The 26711-nt window shown below is 34.4% G+C and overlaps 3 protein-coding genes across 3 annotated transcripts; 1 reads left to right on the top strand and 2 right to left on the bottom strand.

Moving 5' to 3' along the window:
- Nucleotides 1–2209: 2209 nt before the first annotated feature.
- Nucleotides 2210–4975, bottom strand: QUA1 (Nucleotide-diphospho-sugar transferases superfamily protein). The gene is made up of 3 exons (XM_022044021.2): nucleotides 4664–4975; nucleotides 3329–4576; nucleotides 2210–2737 (listed from the first exon to the last, which is right to left on the bottom strand). Exons 1-3 carry the CDS (start codon nucleotides 4829–4831, stop codon nucleotides 2462–2464), a joined length of 1692 nt encoding a protein of 563 aa, XP_021899713.2. The 5' UTR covers nucleotides 4832–4975; the 3' UTR covers nucleotides 2210–2461.
- Nucleotides 4976–9648: 4673 nt separating this feature from the next.
- LOC110816041 (uncharacterized) lies at nucleotides 9649–14295 on the top strand. The gene is made up of 2 exons (XM_022044056.2): nucleotides 9649–10234; nucleotides 12454–14295. Exons 1-2 carry the CDS (start codon nucleotides 9975–9977, stop codon nucleotides 13850–13852), a joined length of 1659 nt encoding a protein of 552 aa, XP_021899748.2. The 5' UTR covers nucleotides 9649–9974; the 3' UTR covers nucleotides 13853–14295.
- Nucleotides 14296–14777: 482 nt separating this feature from the next.
- CDC45 (cell division cycle 45) lies at nucleotides 14778–19621 on the bottom strand. Its single transcript, XM_022043916.2, has 2 exons — nucleotides 18691–19621; nucleotides 14778–17075 (listed from the first exon to the last, which is right to left on the bottom strand). Exon 2 carries the CDS (start codon nucleotides 17057–17059, stop codon nucleotides 15239–15241), a length of 1821 nt encoding a protein of 606 aa, XP_021899608.1. The 5' UTR covers nucleotides 17060–17075; nucleotides 18691–19621; the 3' UTR covers nucleotides 14778–15238.
- Between the last annotated feature and the right edge of the window lie 7090 nt (nucleotides 19622–26711).

Genomic DNA, 26711 nt, shown 5'->3' with positions numbered 1-26711 from the left:
CTCGGTGGAAGGAGCTTTCCAACTCACTCAAGGAAATTTAAAGGGATCAGCCTTAATAATTAGATGACAAGGTTCTTGATAAGCATTATAAAATTTTGAGGCAGTATTAATGATATCACCACTCAATGGAGTGATCACCCTAAATTTATTATTGAAAATGGTCTTATTCTTTTTCTTTTATAAGATCTAAGCTGTAATAGGAAAAATTGTCTTTCAATTAGAGATGTCATGGAAGCTCACCTTCATCCAAGATTTCAGCATAAACCACCTATCCAAAGATAAAAAGAAGAAAATATTAGAAAAATGAGCATCAATGAAATCCCTCTAAACCTGCTTAGTCAAACAACAATCATAAATGACATGAAGAGCATCATCACTTCTAGTATGACAAATTAGACATTTGTCATCATCGAGAATGTGTTTGTGATATATTTTTTTGTTAGTAAGAAGATAGTTGAAAGAAAGTATCTACGTAAGCTAGTGAATACACTCAAAAATAAAAAGAGACTAAAGAGTCTTATAATGGGTCTTGTCCGAGAGCTTATAATGAGTTTTTAAGAAAGTGTAAACAAAGTTAACAAAAAAAAATGTCATCCTTGTAATGGAGCCATATAGGTTTATCAAGGATAATATTACGTACCTAACCTTGATATGGGCAACGTCTTAACAAACAGTACAAAAGAAGAGGTTAACAAACTCATATCACTTCTAGGAACCATCATGGGTAGTATAGGAGTCAAAAGTCCTTTCTAAATAAGTGAAATGTATGAACCCTTAGATGTGACATAATATAGGTTTATCCCCAACCTATATATTCTTTTAAAATTTCACCCGATTCACATTCCAATATTCCATTCAAACTTAGTTTTAATAATCAAAATATGCTTGAATAAGTTTTTCAAAGTGATTGAGCTATCACTAGAAGGTTCTTGATATTAAGCACACATTAGTTAGGGAAACGCTTGGCACACTGAATTTTAACCCAAATACTATTTGTTTCCATCAAAAACTTTCATCTAAGCTTCATAATAGAGGCTTTATTTTAGGTTTGCATTTTGTATAAAATGAAGCCACCTCTTTGCTTAGGCCAACGAACCATATCCCAATTTACAATGTAGATTTTCCTATTCTCTTTTGTATAATTCCAAATAAAATCATGACAAATTTATTTATTTAAGAAGTGATTAAAAATGGAAGAAAAATTAAATGTATAGTAAAAGAAGAGATAGTCAACAAAATCTATTTACCCAAGGTGGAATTAACTAGCAAAAGAGAGCTAAGGAATATGCCACCTAGTCAGTCCTTTTTTAACTTTACTAACAGTACCATAATAAGTACAATTATTAGTGTTAGAATGCGAAATGGAGACACCAAAGTATCTTCTAAGATCACTAGTACGAGGAATGATACTAATCTCACTCAGCTTCCTAACCTCCTTTATGCAGCTTGGAGGGACACCAAAATGAGGAGCAACCATAGAGAGATCTTTTAACTAGTAGTTAGTATGAATTTTTTCAATTGTGATAATTAAAATAATATACAATACGTTCTTTAACTAATAGTTATTATTTCGATTTAATTTAAATATTAGAAATTTGAAAAGTAATGAAAACTGAATCGAAAATTTGATGAATGATAAAAAAAAAAAAAAAAATTGAATAGAAGAAGATATGGAAAAAATTGAATCCAAGCATTCTTGCATATAGAATATTTCTTTATTCTTGGAGGAATTCCAAGAACAATTGGCTCTATGGTTGTTATTTTTTTATTATTATTTTTTTACTCTTGATATGATCTAACCTTTTTATAGAATATTTATAAATAAATTATAAAACCGCATTTGCTAATACAAGTGGAAATTATAGGATCACTCATCCAAGAGTTTCAATAAAAGATTCTTAAAATTTGGATTAGAATCCAATAGTTGTGCATGCAATGTTTGAAAAAAAACATTCCATTTTAAAGCTTAAAGGAAATTACAGGAAGAATAGCTTTATCAATTGTTTTTATTGAAAACTGACAGTAATATATATATATATATATATATATTACATATGCTCTTAGTTTTATACCCGATAAGAAAACTAGAAGTCCCAAGAGGTTGCGAATTAAAGAGGAAAAGGTCCCATCCTTTCTTTAGAAGAGAACATAAGAATCCTAGAATTTCATAACATTCTTAATAGTCTATGAACAATTAAGAACACCCATCTACAACTGGAAATTCCAACACTATTTCTTCATAGCTTATTTCCTGCAACATTGATTTAACTCTATCAACAAATAAAAAAGAAAATCTAATTCCAAAATTATAATTGCCAACTTTTCTATATCTAAATTTTCTTCCATGCCAAGTAACAAAAGCTGCTTCTGCTTTGAGTGTAAGAAAATGGGATGAATTCGTGTTGATTGTGTTTGGGACTGCTACCATGGACGGATCCACACACTACTAAGTTTCGTTTATTTAGAGACCGAAATTACAAGCCTGGACATACTCCAAATCATAATCAACATATTTCGTCCAAAGTGATCGAAACTGGTTCATTGCAATATCAAGCCACGGCTTCATGTTTCCATTGAAATGCACCACGGCAGCATTGTGAATCTCCTCCATGCTGATGCTCGGATTATAACCAAGCCCAAGAACATGCCATGACTTGTCTAGAGGTTTCGTCGTTGAGTAAAAGGTGATCAAGCCTGGAGGCAGAGTCCCCAATTTCCACAAGGTCCTGTTTTCATTCTGCAACAAAAACATTCATTGTTAAATCACTATCTTGGTATGGCAGGCTTTTTGAATAAGTTCACTAACAATGCAAGTAAAAGTGCATTAAACCCAATTACAAAAACTGTAGCACCTATGTCATACTCTTATAGTGATTCCTATAAAAAAACAGACGACCATTTTGTTCAAGAAAGAACGGCATATTCTCCCTTTCCTTGTGCCCTTTGGCTAACTTCTCCTTGCCTTCTTTAGTAATTCCTAATTCTAGTTTCATGAGTGTGAAATGTAAGCTTCTCTTTAATTCCTTGAGTGGAATTCCAAGTCCTACGTGAATTAAAATTTTTTAAGGACATTAATGGAGTCGGTTAAATTCGACCAATAGCTATCCGAAATGCAGGGTTTATAGCAGGAAATCCACTTCATACAATTTCTATTTGCAAGAAACATATGTCAATCAATCAAACTGTTCAATCACTCGGATCGGTTAGTGCATTGCAATTAAGCAACTGAATCTGAATCAACAAAACTTAAGCATCAAGCAGAAGTAGAATAGGAATAAAAATAGCAACGCAAATCCAGATTTTGCCAACAAATCAATGAAAAGCTTACCAGATTCTGCCAGTAGTGATACTGTTCTGTGCACTTCTCCCGCCTCCAAGCATCCAGGTCGAAAAAGTTCATTCCATAAGCCCACGCGCACGCTTTGGGGTTAAACCTCTCCTTAATTAATGGATGCGAGAAATTCATGTATTGGGCATATCGATGGAACGACCCAAAACAAGTTTCCACCGCCCCATTCACCTTCCCGTCCATGTCAATCTTCCACAATCCAGTCAAGTCCTTCTGCACTACAATATCATCATCCAAGAACAAGATTCTGTGCAGTTTGGGGTACATCTCCGGCAAGTAAAACCTCAAATGATTTAAGATTGACAGATACTTAGGGTTCCTAAACTTCATGTTGGTAGTATCCTTGGTCGCGTTCTCGAGCTTGTTCTCAAAGTAAAACCTCTGCAGATTTGCTGACTCCAGTTGCTTCAACACGGGCACATATGAAGAGTTCAAGAACTTGTAATCTTCAACAGCTTTCACCTCTATGTGCGCTCCATTATAGTCCTTCAATTTGAACATAACCTGCATTGCCCCGAGATTCATCTTGTCGGTCACAACATGGAACACGTGTTTCCATGGCTCCATAGCGTTCTTCACTGCCGAATTCACAACCACAGACGCCGCGATCACGTTGTCCGAGAATATGGCGTAGTGATAAAGGCTAGGATCCTCGAAAACGGGAGGTGACGGCTTCCCCTCGGTCGAGTACTTCTCGGGGTGCGCGATTCTCTCTTCCATCAGCCTCATTGACAGGCAATGAAGGCTCTTGGGTATCGATTTAGCGGCGATCAAGCTCGAGAATGCCCCTTGCTTCTTGGCTTTCGTCAGCTGTTCATTAACAGCGAAAATGATATCCTTGAGTTTCTGGATTTTGAGCTGATTATCAAAAGATTCTTTCGCTTCCGCGATTACTTGTCTTGTCACTTTGATTCGCTCCTTCACCTCCTTTTCAAACGGCCGTAGCACCGATTCATCAATAGAGGAAGCATCGGAATCGAAGAGAGCGTGATAAGAGGGCTTGTTGATGAGATCCGTATAGTTTCGCGATAGATCGGCGAATATCCGAACAAGCTTGGCACTCTCCAGCTTAAGCTTGCGCGCATAGGACGCGTAAGCCATCGCCAATGCTCGGTGATCGTCCGCTTGCTTCCTGATCTGGTCCAGTCGGGGCTTCAGTGGATCCGATTTGAAAGCCAGAATGGACCTCCTGGCGGATCCGAATCCATACGGACCTGAACCGGACGCCTACTCAAATCAAACACATAAAGCGAGTCCTTATGTCATTTAATTTTCTGGTTTTTAAGAAAATGAGATCCAGAGAAAGAAACTTACAAGGTCACGGAGATCAGAGGAGTGAGAATCTGAAGTGAAGACGAATGAGACTGCGAAGAAGATAAACAATGCGACTGTGATGGAGGAGGCAAGGAGTCTGATGCCAAAACCGAACCTCCCGGCTGCCGACACTCCGCCGGCGCGTGAAGTTCGATGATGATAAGCCATTACAAGTTGCGGTGGAAATCTTCGAATCAAGAAGACATGAAAATGGTAAAGAAGGAGATATATCTATATATATTTATATATATAATGAAATCAAATAAATGAACAGAGAAAGTGAAGAGAAGAAGGTGTGTGTCGATGGCTCTAACTGACTGTAATCTCACTGTTATCTCCTCCGCTCTCTCTCACTGGTTTGTTTTTGTGGGCTTAGCCTTTTAGGAGAAAGTCTACTATGATGCCAACCTCACGTTAATGCTCCGATCGCGCTGTCTTATTACAGTTGCTGTTCTTTGATCTGCACCGTTGGATTTACCCATGTTGGGTTCAACGGTTTTGATTTAGTTTGGTCAACCTCAACTGCTTAGCTGTGTGCCATCCTTGAGAGTGGCGGCAACGCGGAATCGGTGTGAATGCATCATTCCCTAATTATTTCTTCTTTTTTAAAAAAAGACTTGACTACTGTTTGCTATTTTAATTTCTTCAGTAATTATTTTGAGTCACATTAAATAAATAATTATCACTAATCAGGCCTTAATTGGTATTAATTATCTTGACTTGTTTAAAGTCGGGGCAAATGCAATAACCTCACTCTAGATGCAGCAATTGACTTGTTTAATATATTTATGTCAATTAATATAAATATATTTAATATAATTTATAATTTTATTTCGAAATATATTTATGCATAAAAATAATTTAAACTTAAAATTAGACCGGTAATCTAAATTTAAACTAATTGTTTTAAATAATGTATTTAATTAACGTTAATGCTATAAAATGTCTTCACTGTGATTAAAAGATAACTAAATTAATTATGTATGTATACGTATATTAAATTAAGTTGAAAATAATTAATTTTAACATGATGTGGTTTGACATAGTAATGCTGACGTTGAGCTTACGTATATATAAATAAATGCACATAAGACTATAAAACAATGATTAAATTAATTTAACACTGATATATTAAACTAAGTTTTCTGAATTAATTTATATTTATTTATTAAATTAATTTTAGAAACAATTAACAACATGCATGTATTGGTTTTCATGAAAACTAATTTTAAAAATAATTTACTTTTTTAGATTGGTTTTGGAAATTAATTACATATGGTGGCTTAATGTTATATGAATTTAGCTATGTATATATGTGCGTATAAAATATTGTAACCGTGACCGAATCTTGCTTTATTAATGATTTTAAAATACTCTACTCCAAAAAGACCGGCTAACATATAAATTTGGTTAATGCAATATTTATTTTTGTTTTAATTTAATATCTATTTTTATTTTGCATTAACTTAATGTTTGTATTTTAAACAAAAAATTGAATTAGTCTCTCCTTGTAATTAACATCTAACACCATTAATTTTATATGTCAAATGTAAAATTTATCAACAGGCAGTATATTATAATAGCTACTAACTTACATCATATATTATTGATGTAGCAAAAAAAGTTTACGTGGGGACTAATTTAGTATGGTTCACAATAAAAAATAAAAAATAAAAAACATTCATGTTTGTTTCTTTCTCTTGACCTTTCCACACAGAGCCCCTTTTTGCACTGCAGACGAGAACTCTATTTTTACAAGCTTGAAATTGCAAAGTTTGTAGTTTAGATTCTCGTCGGGCAAAATATTTGAAGCCTTGATGTCGTCGTGTACAACATGGAGGGTACATTTTTTGAAAAGTAATATTCTCATAATTAGACAATAAATTGAACCACAAATATTCATTAGATGAGATAATCAAAAAAGTTACAAAGGTTTCTTTTCAAGATTTTCTCCCTATTTACTTGACTTTCTAATTTATTCTCACCTATTGACCCTTCCTTTCTTGTTTCTTTTATGAAAGAAACTCAAAACAAATCTTTACTAACTCTATTTACTAACTATCATGAGAAAGGAAAAGGTTCATTCCCTTTTTTTTCTCCAAAAATTACTTTTTTAATATTAATGTGTTTGACGTTGAACTTGCTAATCAATGTAGCTCTTCTTCATGGAAGGATTTGTGCAAGCATACTCACATAATTAACACATGTATTAGATGGAAAGTGAAAAATGGTTACATTAGATTTTGCTTGGATATTTGGACTAGTGATCAACCCCTTATATCTACTACTAATAGACAAATTAACTTAGAAAACAGTGATAGAAAGATTGAGTATTATGTCAACCCCGATGGTACTTGGAAATGAAATGACTTCTTTGTAATCTTCCCTCATATGGTGTGTTTGGAAACATCCTATCTTCGTATCACCATGAATGACAAAACCCCTAACAAGATGTTCTAGATACATGCGAGTGACGGTAAAGTGTCGTGAAGGAAATTTATGACTACATTAACAATATGATAAATAGCCAACCTAGCAATTATCAAAATGTCATTTTAGCGATTCGTGTTCCTAAACCAGTTAGATGATCTCTCTAATTGCTTGTGTTGGAGTGCCTTCTGACTAATGGGGTACAAAAAAGAAGACATCTCATGCATGATGATTAATGAACCCAGTGTCAGAGAAGCAGCAAAGATCTTTTATACATGTTTGAGGATTACCCTATCTATCATAAGGTTTAAAGTAATATAATTGATTTTAAATATGCTAACATATTTTTTTCTCTTTCTTTTAACAGGTGGATTAGGTGAAATCTCTGGATAGAAGCTAGCAACAATGGTATTACGAAGTAAAAAGTCATGTTCGCTACCACTACTTAGCTGATAGAAAAGAAACAAATGAGTTTGTACATGGACCTCATTATGGTTGGGGCTATTGAGGACCTCAAGATGCTTGGATTAAGGGATCAAAGGTTGCTACATGAAGTGGACTCTCTTACCCTTGTGTTTATCTTTCAGTGTCATGATAGGATTGCCTCATCTGCCTTTGACTTAGAATTATAGATTTAGGGCGTCTTATCTTGTCATTGGGAGGTTCATATTGCACATGTCTTCTATTGAGGCAAATGTGTGGGTTGATCACTTTGCTAGTTAGGCTCACCATGTTACCAAGGATGCTGTTCACGTCCCCCGTCTCCTGGGAAGCTCTTAATACTAACATATATTTGAATGTTTGTGATGTTACGTTGGCTCATATAATTATCCATAACATGCAATTTGTTTGTTTCCCTCTTTTAAAAGAAAAAGAAAAGTTATTTCATAATCTTCATTTTCATGAAGAGTTTTAAATCTTCAAACAATAGTAATTAAGATAGTGGATATAAGTCATTTAGGATTAAACTATTATAACTATTATATTCATTTTTCTTTTGTTTTACTTTATTTATTTTATTTTATTATCATATTCCCTTGTGAATTCTAAAGATATATTATTTTATGTTGCATTACCTATTAATCATATTTAGGTATTTAATATTCATGTTGATAATTGTTATAAGAGCACGTACGTCTTTTTTATTATTATTTTTAGATGTTTTAGAGGTGTAAATGTATGTATGTCATAAAGTGGACATAATGAAATTTAAATATTTTATTAATTAATACTTAATTGAATTATGTGTTTCATGGTATCACAATTTTAGCTTTATTAAAGCATAAGCATGAATGCATTGATGTGATCATACAATTTAGAAGTTAAATGTATAACATAAAACCTTTAAGACCTTTGACATTCCGATTCTAGTATGTAAGCTCCTAGCATTCTTTATTTATGAGCTTGAGACAAGAAAACTCATCTAAACCGAGAATACAACGAGAAAATTTTAAGGTACAAATTAATCTTCTCTTTTCTCTAAATATTGTATTTGACCAAGAGGATAAATGCAAAAGGACACTTCTCTCTTGTTTTTCCTCAACATGGTTGAACCTTCGCATGCATAAAATGCAAAAGTTATTTTTTTCTTTTGAAAAAATAGCATAAATTAAAAAAATTTTAATGCACAGTATATAATCTAAATACCTTCCTAAACTTTAACAACTATTTTTAATCTTTGAATTAGTGAATTTTAGAACCAGAAATATTATGCGATGATAGTTTAAATATCTTTTTTGAAATACTAAATAACGAGTAAAGACTTCAGGATAATACTCATTCTACATACTATATTTCAAAAAGATTATCAGATATCAAAAGTATTAAATTTTTATCATTATTTATAAATATGTATTATTAAAAATGAATCATAAATTATTTGAAATATATATTTCTCAAATCACATAACGCTACAAATATAAATTTTTGATTCACCATTTAACATATTCATATGGTAACATCTTTTTTAATTAGTGATAAAACTTTAACTACTACAGATATAAATTTAATATAATTAAGTGACATATAAAATAAAATATAATATTTTTTTACAAAAATATAACTTATCGCGTATATGCTTAAGACCCATATTATCACAATCACATTGACATTACATAATTAATAACATATTTATAATTTATGAACAATTTATGATAATAACTAATTCTTACACTATTCCAAATTTAAAGAATGCTTAAAATAGATTATAATAATTATAATCTACTTTAAGCACTTTTGAAACAACAATCACTTAAGGAAGCAATTGAATTATCGTCGGGTTAATTTTCTGTTAAGTGAATCTAATCTATGCTTAGTATCAACTTTTAATTACAATTAGGGAAATTCATGCAAACCCAAAAGACAGCGAAGCCTAATACAATTATGGAAATCTTAGCAGCTTATGACCCAATAAAATTCAAAGTCAATTATATATCAGGACACGTGTACGTTCCAGATTCATTCAGATAAAGATTTCAACAACACCTGCAAGTACCCTAACTTTCCCCACAAGTTTAAAGTAATGAAGTCTGCAACTGTACTCTCTCTCTCTCTCTCTTTGACTCACCTCTGTAACTTTCTCTACTTGAAGGAAAAAAAAAAAAAAAAAAAAGAAGAAATTCCAGCTCGAAAAATCCCATACGCTTTACTAATTTCACGACCATCTCGTCCGTCGTTCCTTCCTCTCTGCTGTCTGTTCACTTTCCTTTTCATTTTCCCTCAGTTTCTCGCTCAACCAAACATGTCACACATTCCATATGATAAGCAAGTTAAACACTTTCGCATTAACCCATTTCCGTTAAAACTCAAATGCGGCGAGCTCTAGATCCATCATTCTACACCCAGAAGAAGAAAAAACCCCATTACCGAAAGCACGCAAATAATGGGAGTGTTAACGGAGTCGTGGTGTTTTTGTAAAGGAGTTGGTAAAAGTGAGAAAATGAAAGCCGCTATTTTTGCCGGCAAGGGTCCGGCCATGGTCAGTATCTCCGGCTCTGCTAATGGAATCTCCGGCGCCACTGGCTTTTTGATTCATCGGAATCTCCTCTTGACCACCCACGTCAACCTTCCATCCGTAGCCGCGGCGGAGAGCTCCGAGATCTGCCTACAAAATGGCGTTGCTGCTAGCCTTGTCCCTCACAGGTTTTGATTGGATCCTTCTTTTTCAATTATTTATTTCTCTTGGGTCATTTCTTTTTGATGGGAAATGATGTGGGGAAATTTTACTGTTTGGTGTTTTAGTAAGACGACGAATAGTTGTTTGAATCAAGATTTTGTAGTTTTGTATTATGATTAGTTGCTGGGAAAATGCGGGTGTAAAGTGGATGTCAAGTGAGTTATTATTTTTTCTTCTTTTTCCCTGTAGATAGTGCAAAAGTCAAATAAAAGTCAATATGCAGTTTCTTGTGAATCCTAATGTTGCTTGATATGGCTGAATTACACTTGTGAATTGTGTTGAAGGTACTAAAATGATTAGCTATTCAAGAGAGGCACCTAACCCGGGGTATTGCTTAAAATGCTTTAAGAGGATGAAGTTATGTAAACAAGCTCTCCAAATCTTTGTGCACACAGACATTGCTAAACCATACTGCTATGGTTATAAATTAGATTTATTGCTTTAGCCCATTAATAGATCTTTATATATTCCTTTCTTCGTAGATCAGGGAGAGCGGCAGTAAACTTTTCAAAAATAGCTACCCTTTTCTAGAACAGTTAGAAGGAATGCTTATCATTGATCTTGTACTATAGGAATCTTGACACTTACATTTTGCTTATAAAGTTTAGATCCGAACTTATTCCATAGCTTTTCCTTTTCCCCTTTTTCTTTTCTCCTTGCCTTTGCTTTTGTGCTTTGCTAGCAAGCCTTGTTTTTAGTGATTAAAGTTTTGCTTTGTTTGAGTAATTAAAATAATGTGCCCATAAAATGAAACACAAGTTATGCTTATATGATAAAATAATGCACGTTATTCTTATATAATAAAGTAATACACACATAAAATGTAATCTAAGCTAGGCCTATATAGCATATACATTTTAGGGACTTTCTCTCTTTTGTCTTGAGCTATAATATCTATTTTCAATTTTGCATTGGAGAGAGGCATGTTTTGATGGTGCCATTCTGTGAGGCAACATTGCTTAGAATAATCTTTTTGAACTGAATCCGCCATTATCATGTTAACTATGTCTGTAGTCTGTTATGGACAAAGAGGTTGTGGATCATCATTCTTGTTTTAACTTGTGGAAAAGTCACTTCTCTACTAACAATAAATTTGACAGTTTGAACATTTTCATGGAAACATATGTTCTGTGCTGCCTATTTTGTAGTTAACTGTCTCCATTACAGGGTTGCTGGTGCTGTACGTTTCCCTCCTTTTTGGCTCTGATGTTACTGTATCAGGTGTATGATCGATTAGAAATGAGTTTTCTAACATTTGACTCCGTACCACTAATGGATTAAACTGTAAACTTGAAAAATAGCCAGAAACTCTAGAAAATCTTTGGATACTTGTTTTATATGTACCCTTTGTGATTGAAACCACATACAAAAATGACCTTGCCATAAATTGACAATGTAATATTTTCATTTATTCATCAGAAGAGGCTTACAAGTCCTTTGTTGACTAATATAACATTCAAGTCTACTAAAAGGCCATAAGTTCATTTCGTCCTTAATGACAAGGTTTCTTAAATTGAAACTTTTTTAAGATGAATCAAAATTATTTCTTTAGTTGATTAAACGATGATGCAACTGAATTCAAGGCCTTTCCAATGGGAGATTTACCCTTATGTGCTAGAGGCACATTTTTAAGAGAATGAGATCAGGTGCATTACCTACAAAAATTATAATCTTCATCATAGAATCATGGTTCTATTTTTTCCTTAAATGCGGTTTTGACTTGTAGAGTTTAGGAAATGGATGTTGTGTTTTGTTTTCATTAATTATTTTGACAATTTTTTCTGGAAAGATTTTGACTTGATATAGGGCTTTAGTAATGAGATTCTTTTGGTTTCTGGAAAGATTTTGACTTGATTTAGGGTTTTGATAATGAGATTCCTCTGGTTCTGGAAAAATTTTGACTCGGTCCTTGACTACCGAGGTGCTTTAAGTTGACTAGAAAAGTGATATGCATTTAGCATTCTTATTCTCTCTTTCTCTGTGGACACTCTCTGTTTTTTGGTACTGACCTGTTTAATTTCATATAGTGATTATAAGCATCTTCTTGTTTGTACAAGAAGCTGCAGAACTATGGTTACTCCTGCGAATTGTCAACAACAATCTACAATTTTCTTGAAATGTTTCATTTTTAAAGTTTCTTTTAATCAGGTTTCAAATCAATACTTGTTCCTATTTCTTTTTGCAGATTTTTCATTACTAGTTCCGTTCTAGATCTTACAATTGTGGGCTTAGATTCCTTTGAGGGGGACTCAAATTCCCAAGGGCAGCAGCCTCATTACTTGAAGACCTGTTCGAAACCTAATCTGGATTTGGGAAGTGTAGTGTACCTTTTAGGCTATGGAGAAAAGAAAGAATTAACAGTTGGTGATGGAAAGGTGGTGATAGCAACTGACAATCTCATAAAACTGTCAACTGATGGAATGACATGGAGCCCTGGGTCTGCTGGGTTTGATGTACAAGGCAATCTTGCTTTCATGATTTGCGATCCTATGAAACTAGCCACCTCTCCAAACACTAAATCTTCTTCCACCTCATCATCAACCTCATCATCATGGAAGAAAGATACACCAATGCAATTTGGTATCCCGATTCCTGTCATCTGTGATTGGTTAAATCAGCATTGGGAAGGTAGCCTTGATGAGCTTACAAAACCCAAGCTACCACTTATTAGATTGATGTCTGCTGGGCAGAAGAGTGAACATTCTTGTGCTTCTTTTACAATGCGTCGTGTTTTTAAGTCGACAGAAGCTGATAATGATGAAACACCATCCTCATCAAATATTATCTCCAAGACAAGGGATCAACCTGGACCAAGTTCTTCTGCTGCAGCAAACACAACAGAAGAAGAAACCCCAAAATCTGATCATCGTGCTACCCACGTGCAGGGAATCCCAACTCCAGAAATATACAAATCACCAAAGTTGACTGCACTTCCTCTTTGGAAGAAAGAGAGTGGCCAGATCCAGCTTTTAGATATTAACTTCCCTCCAAGGATTTCCAAAGCAGCAGTTATATCTCAGTCAGCCAAACAGCAAGACCTGAACTCTGGTGAGAACTGTGTGAAGGCATTTCCTCCACAGAGCCCAACAAGACAGGAATTTCAAGTGAATCATAGAGGACTGGCTAGTCCTGGTGCAGAGGCAGAGGTTGCATCTACAGGTTCTGTAAACGGGGCCCATAGTGAGGTAATGTCTAGTTCGTCTCCAGTAGAAATTTCAGAATTTCATAACGGATATAGCAGTGAGGGTGAGACTACAATGTACTCTGCGGAAACTGCTGAAAGCCGAAACTATACAAGTCCCAGAGAGGGAAAGTTTCTGCAAGTTGGAAGGAGCCAGAGTTGTGTCAGTTATAACAGATGGGAAACTGTTCAGAAGACCCCAGTACCCCGCAGAACAGTGCTAGAAAATCCGAGGAGCTTCGTTTATGGAAAGAAGGTGTACTCACAAGGAGCTACTTCACAAAGAAGTAATGACTACTTCAGCCCAACAGTCTCCTCAATCATGAAGAAACGAAACAGCTCAGAGCAGCCAAGCAAACCACTACCAAGCGCTGTCCATTCATCTCCAAGATGGATGTTTTGATTGATTTCTTAATGAGTGTGATTCCCTGACAAGGCCAACAGCAAATATATACATAATTCATAATGGTTTGCTTCGTACAGCATAGTTAAGTTGTGATTGGGTGAAGAGTAATTCAAGGTGAATAAGAAAATTCAACTGGGTGGCTGTAGTTAACCTGGCAGAGCAATATAAACTGCACATTGTCGATTCATACAGCCACCTAAATGCTTCTAAAATTGAATTTCAGGTAGGCAGTTTCTCGGAAGCAACTTAAACTGACTTGCAAAAACTGTAAATTAGATTTTTTTTTTTTTTTTGGTGATACAAGTTTGCTCCTTTATTATTATTTTTTTCTTATGATCATCTGTGCTATCAGAATTGCTGCGCAGGTTGTAATGTAAGGATGAAGAAGTTGTCTAATTGCTTCATTGTTAAGAATTATAAGTTGTTCTTTTGGTAATTTACCTACCATCTCTCTAATAGGTGGAAAATTTTTAAATCAATGCTGGTTTATATTTGATTAATACCATGTTTGTATTTTGCTGTTGCCACGCAGAGATCGGCTTATTTACCCATGTTATCCATGATTATTAATTTCTGGAGTTAATAGAAACCGATTGAAAAATGAATTGAAAAAATCAAATTGATTTTTTAGTTAAGTTGGTTAAAAATTTTTTACCATACCGAACAAATACTTACAATTCATGGTCTTCAGCTATGGCAACACAGTAAGTTCCCCACCAATGGAAAACCTCTGAAAGGTCAACAGAAAGGAAATGTTTCGGTTTCTGGTTTCAGAAAATTCGTACGATATGCATAACAATGGGAAATATATGTTTTTTCAAATTATTACAAAATTATGTTAAATAATTAAGTATTAATATAATATGATGGAAATAAAATAACATACAGTTATATTTACAATCACAGGCACATGCAAATCTCATTGCAAATCCACAATGACTCCCACATCGTTATATTATAACCCACATAATCAACATTACAAATTAAATTATATAAGCCTCCATCACTACATATTTCCCTTTATTATACAAGAAAGAATAAAGGGCATCTATTGTATAACACCTATAGCTCCCATAAGAAAATAGAAACCAAATGTGACCTTTAATCCACTTTCTATAAATGCCAAATGAAACTGGAATTATTGATTATATCCTCTTCCAATGTTACATATATTAATATCACTGAATCTCCAGGGCAGTTCTTGATTTTGAAAATACATGGATGCGTCTGTATATAATTGGATCAGTGATTACAAATGTTTGAAAAGTCTCCGAACATGCAAGACAAATAAAAAACCCTCTCATGGTAATCAACGGATGTGGGAAATAAATGAGCATAAAGTTAACAGACTGTTAACCATGTCTATAAGACAGGTGAATTTCATCATAGCTTATCTGTTAATCTAACCATGAATGAATTAACAGCAGCTGCATCCAAAACAATCCATGATGATTCAAAAAGTTCATGGAAGAACTCACCGCCCGTTTCCTCAGCTGCATTTCTGAATGCAACGCCAAATGCATTCCCTTGGACTGCCCCAAGTCGAGGCTTCCCACAAACCCCAACAATCAAAACTTTCCCTGGTTGTTGTGCTAAGCAAGCACAAAGCATCGGCTTCATTCGAGCTCCTTTCTCTTTTAATGCATCCATAAGAAAGTAGCAGAATTTAGTCAAGGCCTGGGGATACCCCAGTAGCTTGGCATCAGCTGTATCTTCAAGCTTTACCCACCTGAATTTCCTTCCACTTCTAATGGAACCACTCTTGGTAATCGCTGCACTCCCTTGCCTGAGAATCGCCTTTTGTATCTTGATTGCTTGCTGCATTCCAGTTTTCAGCTTATCAAGATTATTCAAGGACAACGCATCATATGCCTCCCCAAATTGCTTTGATGCACAGAAACCATCTGATTCTACAAATGATTCCAGCAATGCAGTAACACCATATACCACATCTGCAGCTGAGACCCTTGAGCTATAACCATGTAACCGCAAAAAACTCCTGTAGTAGAAATCAGTAAGCCCGTACTCAGGTAAAAACCTTTCAAACTCATTCTTCATTTTCCGTTTTACTTCAAGGTTCATGTATTGAAACTTCTGCTGGCAATCTACCAGTGCAAATCCCATGCGAGCAAGAAGAAGTTTAAGCTTCTTCATGCCATTGTCACTCCATGTCTTCAACTTAGGGGCGATATATGACGAACAAACCATTGAATCAAATAAATTCCACTCTCTTAACAACATCAGCCTTGGTTCATCTTCATATGCAATTCTGGAGCAGTCAGGAGCTCTAATCTTTGTCCCATCTTTGAGAGTCACTGAAGTAACTGCATCTAAGTTCCCTGAGCTGTTAATATGCTGCTCAAGCTCCATAACTCCAGCCTGGTACCTCTCATCTGTTAGCCTCTCATGAACAAATTGATCAGTCAGTGAAACACAAGCCAACCAGAGCAATTCATTCATGTTTTTCCTCACAGAGTGAGATAACTCATACATCAAACACCCTGACGGTTTACCATGAAAAGTGCCTACACGATAATACTCCCTCTTCAATCTCTTAAAAAGCTGCTCTCCATCACCTACCATTTTTCGCTTCTTTGACCCATCACCATTTCTGTCTTCCACTTCCCCTTCATCGCTGTCACTTTCACTCTTACTGCCCTCTTCTTCCTCACTTTCACTGTCAGATCCATGCTCACTACCCAAATTTGTTTCTAGCCTCTCAAGATGTTGTCGGAAGCTCTCGTTAGCCAAAGTCAAAGTATCAAAATCACAGGTTAAATCAGATTGCTGCTCATCATCATCAGTGTGCAAAACAATCACCTGATTATTTTGGTCACTCAAATTATGCAAATGAATTGGTCTGTGACTATCAACCACAAAAACACGTGCTGCAGGGCCTAAGCTGAGAACCTTTCGCAAGTCCCGGTGGCACCCCCAATTAATCAAGAGAATCGTAACATAATTATCACATGAAGAAGACAAGCCAGGCCCAGCATATTTGTGGATTTCTGGGAAAGATGACACTGGAAAACATGAGTAATGGACTGAATCAGACTCAAGAATGTGGCTTATGATCTTGAGGGCACACAGAGAGTCTACATCAGAGGTTGATGGAAAAATGAGCAGAGGATTCTGAGACAATGATTCTGTAGCTGATGCACGGAGTCTCGTGTAGAAAGTCTCTATTCTCTTCTCCCTCACCATTATTTGTCAACTAGATCTGCAAAATGAACGAATTTACCAAGAAATGAATAAAATAGACATCGATCAGATATCACTACAAGTCAGTATCACAGCCGAGACATCAACACTATCCAAGGACATTTGAAAAAGAATCATCAATGATCCTTTTAAAGTTTGATCAAGTACCATGATTAGCACCGGCCAATATGGAAACCAGATTCGAAAATGATAAAAGATGAGAATGGATGAGGCCACAAATACACAATCAAGTCCGGTTAAATATCTAAAATATAAGCATGTGAAGAAAAGAAGATCAGGCAACAGGTATTTTCTACACAAAAGCTAGGATAACTACTACAGGGAAATTGGTATATGGTAGAAAATGAAAACAATCCTAATGAATGGCCCGTTCTCTCCATAGTTGTCCATGAATTAAGGCTTGCAAGAAATCAGTGCGCCTAATATGTTAAAAGCATCCAAAATAGGAACATATGATTGACTGACTGAGCCAACAACCCATCCAACAAATAGCAAAGAAATATAAAAAGCAAACTTGAAACGGTGAAAGATTAAAACAACGCATAAAACACAGGCGTAACAAACAAAAAGTGGCAAACAGAAAGTAAAGGTGGAAAACAGATTAATAATCCATGAGAATTGGAAACGATTTCTTTCACAACCTACACCCAAAATAAAGAACATATATCAATGCCTACACTTTATCTCCCCCTCTCCTTTCTATTAAGAATCTAGATCCAAAATATTGAGTGAGCAGAAAATGACTGAGAGAAACCAGATTACTAGATAAACCACGTCGACAGATTGATCTAAAAGATCACACAATTCGAAAGATTGCTTAAACTGGCCCTAGATTGGGATACGAACCTCACCAGTACACTAACATTATATTACTCAAGCTAAAATGGGAGGAAGACCTCAAAAAGAAATAACATACGCATTAACAAGAACTTCCATTCACAAAACTCACGTTACCAAACATCATCAAAGAGCCTGCATCACACGACTGACCAGATGCAAGACTAAACTTACCTTTCCAGCGATTACTCAGCTTTTCAGCATTTATCCAATAGATCCAAGGAACCAAAATAATCCATGAGAAAAGACTGGGTTAATTCTTAAGTCAAATAATGATTTAATCATTATGCAGTTATCGGTTTTGGTAAAGAAAGAAAAAGGAAACTTCATATCATCAAATGGAATCATACAGTTACGCCAAATAGCCCCAAACTTCATTCATTAATGCAGACACACAAAACAGAGAAGCCTGCTGCTAAAATCCAAGAAAAACATCTAATGATGGAAATAACACAATAAGCATGAAACAAAAGAGACTTCTAACGGATATACCGGTTCAATCATTCATGCTTTCTGATGAGATGTAAGATCATGCTAGTTGTGCGGATACTAGACAGTTACCCCGGGAATCATCAGGTATTTTAATTTAAACATGAAAACAATCAGTATCCTGCATTTTCCAGAAATTAATTACCCAATTCTGTAATTCCTTCCATCCCTTTAACAGATCCCTAATTCATTAAATCATAAATCTGAGCAGACTTGTTATATAACGAGGCAAAAAATTATAATGATGTTAACATATTTCCAATTCAAAGGTCATATAAGAAAATTACCTGTGCGGCGAATCCCTAACTCCTAACCGTTAAGACTTTCCCCTAAAGTCCTCCTTTTTATTTTTCTTTAGATTCGCCTCGTTGATTCAAGTTCCAAAAGCCTCTCGTCTCTCTCTTTCCACCTTTCTCTCCCTCACTTATCAGCCCGCCCTTCACTCGATTTTCAGTCACTAGGTCTGTCTTCTTCTAGATTGAATCAACCCTCTCCAATTTCAACTGCCCTCTTGCCATTTCCTCCACTCTCCCTGAAAAAACCTAGACCAACGATATGCGTTTTCGCCCTTCAGTCTGAGTTGCTCCCTTGAAAGCTTCACTATCGGTCTTTATCGTGAAATTCTCGCCCCCAATTCCTCCTCTCCTCCTAGACCATTCAATTATCCCAACGAATCAGATTATTCTTTTTGTGCGATTGGCGTGCTTCTCATCTTCACCAAACTTTCATACATGTTGCTTTACCCAATATGATTGCAAATGGAACCATTCATTCCATGCCTGTCGGCCCCTAGAGCTTTTCTGCGTTGTCTCTTCAGCAGGCGAAGGGAGACTCGCCGAATTCCGATTCAGGAATTAACACACTCATCAAATCATCAGATAGAAGGTTGTAAACCCAAATTAGGATTCGCAAACAGAATTGGGAACTCGTGAAAGAGATAGTAATTGTTTGGAGGAAAACTAGAAGGGAAGATTTGTATTAAAGTAGCTGCCAGTTTTGTAAGAATTCAAACCAGAAAGATAAGTGAGGAATTCTTCGGTCTATTTCAACAATTAGATCTCGGGGGGAAGGGATGAGAATTTGGATTGATTTGAGTTGGATTTTGCTGTTCAAATTTTGATTTTTTTTTTAAGACCAGATTGCCGCTAAAACTTTTGGCGCCATGGTTGAAGAGAAAAAGAGATATCGCAGGTTGAATTTGATCAGCACAGCATACGGCTGATTCATAAAAGAAATGGACGGCGGGCATCGCATGGACTATTTTATTGAAATTAACTAAATTTATATGTATTTTTCATAAATTTTAATTTTGATTATATATTTAAATAAAAATATATTTTTTTAAAAAATTTTATATATTTAAATAATTACGTAATAATTGTGTATCAATAATAACGTAATTAAATTTTTAATAAAAGAGTATTGTTCTGACTTACTCTCATATTTTCATATAAAATAGTTGAAATATCAACTTTATAATTAACCAAAATACATTATTAATTATATGTATTTGCCAAAAAATATATATATATATAGTTAGTGTATAGTACATTTAGATTGATTTATTAACTAAAAATAAAATATATGTGCTAAGAAAATTACATAATTTGAAATTTGATTTAAACTTAAGGTATATCAAAATTAAGAATAATGCTGCCATATTTTTTAAAGTATAAATTTATTTTACAACAAATTTTTAACTTTAAATAGTTAAAAATTAGTGAAGTTATATTTTATATTTTCAAGTTGAAACTTAAAGGAAAAATAATAATTTGATATATGTAGTGTTAATTTTTTGTTCAAATTTGTCCATTTACTTTTTACAAATTTTCAATTTAATTTTTCCCTTACTTCAACCCTCACGTTGTTAAGTCTCGTTTCACGTATTAGATTTGACGTTGCATGTTATCTTCTGTTTTGACTTCATGTAAATAAATGTCGTGTAACATCTACTCCTAAATAAATAAGAAAATGAATAAAAATTAAAAATTAGATTTAAATGAAAGAGTTTTAAGAATTTTAAGGATTTTTTTTTAAAAAATTGAATGACTTAAATGAAAACAAATGAGAAAAAATGGGGGATAAAATATAAATAAGTGGAAGTAGAAGAGGACAAAAAAAATCAGGAAAAACAGACAATCCTGATCGAACCGTCTGAGCGATTCAACAGCTGAAGTTTTATTGAAGATGAACAGCTCAGATCAAGTCTTGTGAGATCCAACGGTTGGGGAGGACAAATATAATTGTATGTATTATGTGTTACTGGAAAATCTGCCTGCACAAAACTTAATATACCTTTAGAGCTTTTGGTTAGTAGTTGATTATGTTTTGGACTGCTAGAATGAATGCTCAATAGCCCACTTTTTGTTCCTAGGAAAGCAAGAACATGCAAAAAAGCCAGGTGAAAGACTATTTAATGATCCTCAATTTGCTAGAAGATTTGGTTTCTAAAAAGAACCCCTTTCTTGGTTGTTGATCTGTTCTAACAATTTCTTCTCTTTTGGCTATTTGGTGGATATTAAATGGCATTTTGCAGCTTATTACCTCAATCATTATATGGTTTGTTTAACTTTTTGCAATGTGTTATTCTGATTTTTTTCTTTCTTTTTCAAATTTATCATTATTTTGCTTTGTATTATATCATTGAGATAGAATTATTCATTGAAGCCTTATGCATCTATCTCCTTTTTTCTCTTTTTTTTTTTCATCTTTGATGTCATCAACTTGGAATTTCTCCAAATCTCAAGAATAGTATGTAACGGCCCCGGAAATATCTAAAAGGAAATAAATAATAATTTAAGTGTGGAAGCGAAATAAAAGGTTAAGATTTATATTTCTTACAATAACTTAAAAGTGCTAAACAGCATTACGGAATTCATTATTTGAAAGAAGCACCAGAAATAAGGAAACAAACAGAAAATAGAAAATATCTAGCATCTACTCGCAATCTTCTTGCAAATCAGGCTCTGGAACTTGGTTCTCTTAATCTGAAATGGTTAAACAAATGATGAGCTACACTACCCCAATAAGAATATCACACTATATCACCGATATAGAAGTAAAGGTTGGTGGAAAATCAAAAACCAATAATGAAGCATTAAATTTAGCAAATTCATTTATCAATCATAAAATCATTCATCGTTCACTTACCATAGTGGAGTTTATGAAAACAAGCTGTAAGAACAATAATATCATACAGATCAATATTTCATGCATAATCAACCATTATGGTACATATTATAAATCCATATTCATTATCAATAAACCAAACAATAACTACCACTTTTTCACCAGCTTGTTGGTATCCATAGGGGTTCATAGGGATGCCTCCGCTACCCGTGAACCATTTTATTTATCATTCTCAATTATGGGTCGTCCACATACCTCATCCGGTAGGAGTGTCAATTTACTAAACCTCAATACCCCGTCTGGTATGAAGGTGAAGCGGACCGTCCCCATACCCCATTCGATATGAGCACCAAATTATCAAGTCTCCATACTCTATCCAGTATAAGACAACGTTCACGGTAGGGTTTCTTATATACCCGGTCCGTCTACCATCTCTCAAAATATCCAGTAAGGCTGTCGTTTTATCTAATCATTTAATCACACAATTTCTTTACCGTTTAAACTTTATTTTTTTCGATTCAGCAGTAAACACGTAAAATAAACCATTAATGCATTCAAAGTCATAAAATAAATAAATAAGATACTATCATGCAGGTAAACTGTAAAAATAATCAACAACAGCAGTAGATAATTTTCGGTTCTGCCTCCATTAGCAACCCGTAATTAATTATGTATGTTTACTAAAATTGTACAAAATACTATATTATTATTTATTTAAACTTCAATTTTATGATGGAGAATAGGGTGAGGGATTCTTACTCGATTTGACGCTCGAAAAGCTAAATTATTTACTGCGCCTACGAGTGGTTCCTAGGTTCTCTGAAATTTTTTTCAGAAATCAAAACGTGCTAATAGTACCTACAAATATTCCAAACAAACCCAAAATCAGTCCCAGGGCCCACTCGGCCAATTTTGAAATTCCAACACGGTAGCTCCGCCGTGCTCCCGCGACGACACCGTCGCCTGCAGCGACGGTTCACCTCGGGTTGGCTGTTTTTGGCCGATTTTGCATCGATCCCTACAAAAAAATACATTAAAGGACCTCAGTTAGCTGAAAAAATACAAAAAACTAAAACTCACCGCCGCCGGGGCTCTCCGGTGCAGCGGCTCCTCCGACTCATGTTGCGGTTGGGTGTTTTGCTTCAGTAAACCTTTAGAGAAGAAAACAGTGATTACAACGGTGGAAAAATTACGTAAAATGAGAATCGGGAAGGGCCTCATCGGAGGCGTTTTGTGAAATTTTCTACGCGGCGCCGCCAGGCTTCGCCGACGTTTTTCAGCCAATTAACTAGTCTTTTTGCTCTGATTTGGCCATGGACAAGCTTAAAATTGAATTACATGTAAAAAGAAAATTTTTTACCTTTTTTGGCGGTCGGGAAGGGTTCCGGTACGGTGGTGGGTGGCGGCGGTCGGCTCCCCGGCGGCTGGGTCGTCTTCTCCGGCGATGGGGTCTGGCGACTAGGGTTAGGGTTTGGTGCGGATAGAGGTTAGTTATATCCATCCGTTTTTTATCTGGATCGCCCATCGCGTTTGATCTGAATTGTCTGATCGCGATTAAATAGGGAGTTAATCTTGGTCGTTCATCGCGATCCAATTTGGGCCGTCCATCGTGATTCACTTTGGGCCGTTTGATCGTGTTTGAATCTAACCGTTCGATCGCGTTTGGGAAGGAGCACATCCAGGCAGTCAGTGCGCACGGGAACGAACCTCAGTCGTTCGATCGCGGGTACGCGAATCGCTCGCGTGGCCTCCCGCATCAGTGTCTCTGCCACTTGGCACGTCTTAGTTGGTTAGGGCTGCTGATCGAGCATCTGACGGGGTAAAACTTCTCTAAATTGTATTTGAACCTCTGTTTTCTGATTTTTCTTTCAAAAATATCTCAAGAACCCAAATTTTCACCCATTTTTTTCAAAATTATTTTCAATTTAATTCACCATCAATTTTATTTCATTTTTGCCCCAAACTAAATAAAATAATAAAAATTATATTTATTAATTATTTAATTAAACAATTTTGTGGGTGTTATATAGTATCTGATTTGGTTATTTCATATGCTATTATCACTCACTTCTCTCTCTTTCCTGTATTGGATATTCATTTTGATTCCTTTCCTATTTGTTTTTGTATTGAGACTATAGGTGTGAGATCTTGAATCTTTTTTTTTCTTTTTAAATTTATCATCCTCTGTCATAATATTTATCTCCCTTTTTATCTCTCTTTTCCTATTGGATGTCATCTGCTCCACGTTGCTCCACAACTCAATAACAGTCTCTGATTCGGATATACAACATGTTGTTAACACTTCTTACTTTCTCCTTCATTCGTTGACTGTTTCGTTATGATTCCTCTCATATCTTTTCTTGGTCAAGACCGTAGGTACATGGACCATGAATCTTTATTTTTTTCCCTTATTTATCAATATTTTGTTTTGTTTTTGTATTATTGAGATGGAATTGTTTGTTGACCACTAATGTATCTAACTCCAAAAATTTCTCAAGTAGGCTTTATTTCCTATGTTGGCTGTTTTGTTTTGATTCGTTTCATATTTTCACTTGATCAAGCATGCACGTTCTTTTTCTTTTCATATATTCTTATATTTTTTAGATAAATAATTTTCATATATTTTATATATTCTTTTCTCTTTGGAGTTAAAGCATCAAATAAGCATTTTATTAAAATTCAAGACTAAGACTTTAAATTTCTAGAGCTAAACTAGAGGAAAAACTCTGATAAGTGAACCAATAGTTTCTTTCTCTTTGTTTTCTATGTTTGCTGTTATCAATTTTTTCTTTTAAATTTTTATAACATATTCCTTACTTGTACCCATACAACATTTTGTAGGTAACCTTTTTTTAGTAAACTATGGTTTGAATTATCCTGTAGTTACTACAATGTTGCATGTGACTATTGTATTTGAGTTGTGCACGACAATATTGATTTTCGTCATATAGCTATTAATTGATTGTGTAGTTCTTGCAAATTTTTGATATATTATTTAAGAATAGTAAAGAAAGACTCGATTTTTTAATAATCAAATTGAATTTTTACTAGTCAGGTTAAAGACCTTCTTAGATCTATCCTTTTGTTGCAGTTTTTCAAGAATCAGTAACAATTCAGTTCCCATGAGATATAGTGTTGTAGTGTGCGTACAGTCATATGTCACTAGGAAAGCTTATATATAGTGTTCTATGCCTAATTGATTGTGTTGAAGGAATGAGAGTGAGATGTGTGGAAAAATTGTGAGATGAAAAAAAATTATTTGTTATTAGAATTGACAAGATCAAGTATTGTAATTTACGTGTCTGACCTTTGCCATGGCGGTGTGCTCTCATGGCAGGTCAAAAAGTGCGATAAAATTTATGTCTTTTTAGTTTTGGAAGGGTGAGGAGATGGTATGAGATATTAATATATTATTTTTTCTCAACTCTCCCTATCTCCCATTTGTTTGCCTGTGTATAGTTTTCTTTTTTAAATTCTTATATTTATTTTCTGACAACTAGTATAAATTATATACTGATGTAAATTATATAATTTACGGTTCTAACCTTTGCCATGGGGGTGCTGTGGCATAACAGGCCAAAAAATGCAACAAAATTCACCCTATTTTTAGTTTTGAGGGGATTGGGAGATGCGACGGGATATTGACATACTATTTCAGCTCGGGTCTCCCTATTTCCCATTAGTCTACATGCATACTTTTTTATTTCTCCTACCTCTTATATTTATTTTCTGACCAATGGTATAAATTATATATTTAGATAAATTGTATATTTATGTGTCTGACCTTTGTTATGATGGGTGCACTAGCATGGCAAGTCAGCCATACAAATGCAATAAAATTAACATTTTTTTGGTTTTGAGGAGATGGTGTGATGACAAAGGATATTAATACATTATGTTTGCTCGGCTTTCCCTATCTCCGATTTTTGTGTATATATATTTTTATCTCTTTTCCAAGTTTCATATTTATTTTTTGACTAATTGTGTAAATTATGTATTTATATAAATTATATAATTTAAGTTTTTGACCTTCGTCATGGCGGATGCGCTCGCATAGTAAGTCAAAAAGTGCAATAAAATTCGTGTTTTTTTTTTGTTTTGAGCGTATTAGGACATCGTATGGGATATTAATATATTAGTTTTGCTCGGCTCTCCTATCTCCCCTGCCTGTGTACTTTTTTCTCTTTCTTAATTCTTATAATTATTTTCTTATCAATAATATAAATTATATACTTATGTAAATTACGTAATTTACGTGTTTGACCTTTGCCATGGTGGGTGTGCTTGCATGGCAGGTCAAAAAATGTAATAAAACTCATGTTTTTCTTTTGATTTTGGGGGGGTTGATGGGACAATATATTAATATATAAATTAGTTTGGTTGGGGGGAGTTGATGGGACAATATATTAATATATAAATTAGTTTGGTTCTCCCTATTTCATTTTTGTCTACGTGTGTATTTTTTTTCTTCTTATATTTATTTTCTGACCAATAATATAAATTATATTATTTATGTGTTTGACCTTTGCCATTCGCATGGCAAGTCAAAAAGTGCAATAAAATTTGAGTTTTTATTTTATTTTTAGGAATGGAGAGATAACATAGGATATTAAAATATTATTTTGGTAAGCTCTTTCTATCTTCGATTTTTCTGTCTGTGTACTTTTTTTTTATCCCAACTCTTATTTTTATTTTTTGACCAATAGTATAAATTATACATTTACGTGAATTATATAATTTACATATTTGATCTTTGCCATGGTGGTTGTACTTGCATGGCAGGTCAAAAAGTGCAATAAAACTTAAGTTCTTTTTTGTTTTGGGAGAATTAGGAGATCGAAGGGGATATTAATATATAAATTGCCTCGGGTCTCCCGATCTCTCATTTGTTTGCCTATGTACTTTTTTCTTTTTCTTATCTCTTATTTTTATTTTTTAACTAATAGTATAAATTATATATTTATGTAAATTATATAATTTATGTGTCTGACATTTTTCATAGCGGGTACGTTCGTATGGCAGGTCATAAAGTGTAATAATATCCACGTATTTTCTTGGTATTTCACAAAATTTGAGTATATGTGATTATAAAACGATTACAAAACAACAAAGTTGCCAGAGGACGTCACCTACCCAAAAAAAATTAAATTAAAATTAAAATTGTGAGTTTATTGGATTC

Source organism: Carica papaya, chromosome 6 (assembly GCF_054855325.1).
Source record: "Carica papaya isolate Zhongbai chromosome 6, ASM5485532v1, whole genome shotgun sequence".
In the NCBI taxonomy this organism is placed as follows: domain Eukaryota; kingdom Viridiplantae; phylum Streptophyta; class Magnoliopsida; order Brassicales; family Caricaceae; genus Carica; species Carica papaya.
This window is presented reverse-complemented; position numbering and strand designations above follow the sequence as displayed.

What these genes read in the sequence shown, in the direction of transcription:
- QUA1 (XM_022044021.2), bottom strand. Translation starts at nt 4,831, where the DNA reads ATGGCTTATCATCATCGAACTTCACGCGCCGGCGGAGTGTCGGCAGCC. An exon ending in CCTCTGATCTCCGTGACCTT is followed by an intron (nt 4,577 to 4,663) that starts GTAAGTTTCTTT and finishes TGATTTGAGTAG; the next exon opens with GCGTCCGGTTCAGGTCCGTA. An exon ending in ATCACTACTGGCAGAATCTG is followed by an intron (nt 2,738 to 3,328) that starts GTAAGCTTTTCA and finishes TTTTTGTTGCAG; the next exon opens with AATGAAAACAGGACCTTGTG.
- LOC110816041 (XM_022044056.2), top strand. Translation starts at nt 9,975, where the DNA reads ATGGGAGTGTTAACGGAGTCGTGGTGTTTTTGTAAAGGAGTTGGTAAA. An exon ending in GCTAGCCTTGTCCCTCACAG is followed by an intron (nt 10,235 to 12,453) that starts GTTTTGATTGGA and finishes TTCTTTTTGCAG; the next exon opens with ATTTTTCATTACTAGTTCCG.
- CDC45 (XM_022043916.2), bottom strand. Translation starts at nt 17,059, where the DNA reads ATGGTGAGGGAGAAGAGAATAGAGACTTTCTACACGAGACTCCGTGCA.